The following is a 3762-nucleotide window of genomic DNA, read 5'->3' as shown; positions in this document are numbered from 1 at the left end:
ATCCCCTGTCCGAAACCGAGGAAGGCTTATCGACCTCAAGGTCTTTGTTAAAGTTGAATTTGGCCGGAATAATGTCCGAAACCGCGAGCTCGATTTTAGCCGGGGACGCGGGACCGGATCCCGGGGGTGACATCGAAGGAACTCCGTGGGAAGTGGACTCGGACATCTCCAAAGTATGAAGGGAGAAGGGTGGAAAAGCGAAAAAGGGAAGCGAAGGAACCGGTAATTCGTGATGACGAAACAACAAGAACCGACCAAACGATTGGCGAAATCAACCCTTTTACATTAATTTCGAGTTAATAAGTCAAACAAAGAAGTCAGATGCAGCAGATAGCAATTTTTGGGAATGTGAAGGAATGTAGAGAAGAGAGGAGGCTGAAGAGAAACAGAATGTGAAAATGGTAAATGAATAGGTAATGGGCCTTATATAGGCGAGGAAGGGGAACGGTTACCGAGGGTGACCAATCGAATAGCGCCGCGTGTCCCCATCATTAATGAGAGGCGACTTAACATGACGTGCAAAAGGCGGTTGGCAGAGGCATTACGTAGTCGTTCCCGCCAAAATGTGAAGATAAGAACGAGATGGCCGAGTCACCGGTTTTAAGGTTATTCACCCCCCGTTACCCCGACGGATCGATAACGAGGAGCGAGGGGCTATCCGTATACGGTCAATACCGGATATAACGTAAACCGATGAAACGAGGACCGAGGGAAAGAAGAGAGGAACGTGCCCGATGACATTCGAACCGAACCGAGGGGGACGCCAGACCGAGCCGAGCAAGGAGACCATTTGGTCCACCACCTTTATCGTCGATCCGCATGGCCGTTGTTCCGGCAGCCGCCGATCCGCATGGCCGTTGTTCCGGCATTAGCGCTGATCCGCATAGCCGTTGTTCCGGTAGCCGTTGGTCCGTGTGGTCGTTGGTCCGCATGCCCGTTGCACGTGAGCCACGCGTCGCAGCCCCCCGCCATGGTCGCCCACCAACCATGCGTGTGTAGACGGCGCCGTCAGTCTAATCCCACCAAATCCGTTCAGGGCTGTCCTTGTTATTATTATTTTATTTAGTTCACATTGTACGAAGCCCATGGGGGCAGCACTATAAATATGGGACACCCCCCTCCTTTGGGGGGGTTGGCTCCCTTTACCTTTCAAGAACATTTGCAAGAGAAGAATCTCACATATTTATTCTCCCTCTCATTCATTCGGCCAAGGCCATTTCTTTTAGAATTATTGCTAATAATATAATTCATTGCTCATAACGTTTACATCTTTGGCTGCTTTAGCGGTGAGCCTTCAAATCTATATTTTCTTTATCTTACATACGTCAAGAGCAAAGCACATATCCTATACCCATTTACAAATTCAATTGGTTATCCGATATCGCTGTCAATAACATCTCCTCAACAAACATATAAAATGAACAAATTTTGTCAATTTTGGAAACGATTTCATGAAAAGATAATTCAGAATTCAAGTCTTTTTTTTCCTTTCTAATTTTTTTTGTAGACGCGCGGGGGGGGGGGAGGGAGAGAGAGATTGTTTTCTCTACATTTTCGTTTTTTTTTTTTTTTTTTTTTTTTTTTTTTTGGGTGTTTTGTTTCCTATATTCCTGCAAAAGTTTTTGTTCTGTAGAAACAAGATGTAATACTACAAAAGCATCAACTAAAAACTATGAACTCTCCTTTTTTTCCTCCTTATTAAACATAAAAATATACTCAATCTTTACTAATGTGGTTAACAATAGCATTCCTTATTGCTTCTGTGTGTGCTAAAACCCCTTTATCATCAAATCCTGACATATAATTCTCAACTTCTTTCCGTATCATGTCTTGCAAAACTACCAAAAAATCTGGACTAAATAACGGTTTCTCCATACTTGAAGGACCAAAACTGCAATAATTCTGAGGCATAAAAACCGTTTCAGCAACTTGCTGGATTCGGGTCACCCGACCAGAATTCTGTCCGGATTCGGATCCTGATCCGGGTAAAGAGAGACTCAGAGATGTTAATGGGTCAGGTATTGATGAAACAGTTTCAACCTGTTGAACTGAAGGTGGCAGAATCCTAACGGGTCGGGCAAAACAACCCGAATCACTCAAGTCGGATCCAGATGGACTACCCGTACCCGACCCGGTACTTAACGATCTTTTTAACGGCGGATGATAACTTTCGAACGTTAAATCATCCAACGTGGCAGGAAACTTACGTTTTTTAAGTGTGGAATTCCAGTGATTCTTGATCGCATTATCAGTTCGGCCCGATAACAAACGGGCTATCGTAGCCCATTTGTTACCGAATTTTGCATGGGCTTTCATAATTGTTTCATTTTCCTCATGAGTAAATGGCCTATGCTCCACTTGAGGTGAAAGCTGATTACACCACCTTAGCCTACATGATTTTCCGGATCGACCCGGAATCGATTTGCTGATAATTGACCAGTTTCTTGCCCGGTGTTCGTCTACGAGGTTCTTCAATAACTCGTCTTCTTCGGGGCTCCATGGACCCTTGACCCGACCCGAACCCGTTTCCATTGTTGAACAGTTTAATTAAAGTGTTTACTTGGTTAAGACTTGTGAGGAGTGAAGGGGTATATATATATAGTAGTATGAGTAGTTAATAAGCAGTTAGTAATATACAACTGGAATGAGGAATTGTGTGTCAAATGATGTGGGATTAGTGTGGGCAACTGTATTGTATGAATCACACCGCCAAAAAATATTGGGAATTTAGTAGGAAAAAAAATGAAAACTTAACAGTATTCACACTAAATTAATGAACATTTATGAGATGGGGTTTTGGAAGCAGTTAATAGTCGTATTTAAGTATGACTAGCAGTTATTATATGGAAAAACTTAGACTGTATTCACATTCAACTAATGAATTATATTTTAAATGTTATGGGTTTGATGTTAGTTCATCAACGTAGATTCAATTATAAGTGTAATAATTAATCGATGGGTTTTGCACTTCATGTGCTTGGTGAGCTAGTGTAACGGTAAGTGAAGGTTCAATTCGATGACATGACGGAACCCTTCTCTAGCCCTTATATATTTCATTGACGACGAGATATTGCTGAAGAATAATAGAGAGGAACGATATGGCTCAAGCAATGTATGCAATCATCCTTGCTAATTTATTTTTGATCTTGGTTTAGTATGTTTAGCACAGTTTCTATATTAATATTCTGTTTGTCTTGGCTTAGTATGTTTAGTACAGTTATAGTATTTAAGTATGACTAGTAGCTATTATAGGGACAAACTTAAATGCATTCACATTAAACTAATGAATACATAAGATAAGTTTTTAAGTACACTTATAGTGGGACTAAAAGTTGTTATATGGAAAAACATAATTGTATTCACATTAAACTAACGAATACATAAGATAAGTTTTTAAGTACACTTATAGTGTGACTAAAAGTAGTTATATGGAAAAACATAATTGTATTCACATTAAACTACTGAATACATAAGATAAGTTTTAAGTACACTTATAGTGTGACTAAAAGTTGTTATATGGAAAAACATAATTGTATTCACATTAAACTACTCCCTCCGTGCTATAATAAGTGGTGTTTTTAGCTTATGCACACTCCTTAAGAAATTGATCACTCTTAGAAAATTATGAATGTTTTTACTAACTTACACCTAACTAATGCCTAGAAAAAGAAAAGTTACTTAATGATTCTTGATTATGTAAATAAGGATAATTTTGGAAGAGTAAGATCAATTTGTTTTTGAAATCCTAAAGCACCGCTTATT

At 40.0% G+C, this 3762-nt stretch overlaps 1 protein-coding gene across 1 annotated transcript; it reads right to left on the bottom strand.

Annotated features, from left to right (window-relative positions):
- Positions 1 to 1587: 1587 nt before the first annotated feature.
- On the bottom strand, positions 1588 to 2544 carry LOC132039731 (transcription factor MYB44-like). The gene has a single exon (XM_059430247.1). It carries the CDS (start codon positions 2530 to 2532, stop codon positions 1717 to 1719), a length of 816 nt encoding a protein of 271 aa, XP_059286230.1. The 5' UTR covers positions 2533 to 2544; the 3' UTR covers positions 1588 to 1716.
- Between the last annotated feature and the right edge of the window lie 1218 nt (positions 2545 to 3762).

This window comes from Lycium ferocissimum, chromosome 12, assembly GCF_029784015.1.
Source record: "Lycium ferocissimum isolate CSIRO_LF1 chromosome 12, AGI_CSIRO_Lferr_CH_V1, whole genome shotgun sequence".
NCBI classification, from domain to species: Eukaryota; Viridiplantae; Streptophyta; class Magnoliopsida; order Solanales; family Solanaceae; genus Lycium; species Lycium ferocissimum.
This window is presented reverse-complemented; position numbering and strand designations above follow the sequence as displayed.

What these genes read in the sequence shown, in the direction of transcription:
- LOC132039731 (XM_059430247.1), bottom strand. Translation starts at nt 2,532, where the DNA reads ATGGAAACGGGTTCGGGTCGGGTCAAGGGTCCATGGAGCCCCGAAGAA.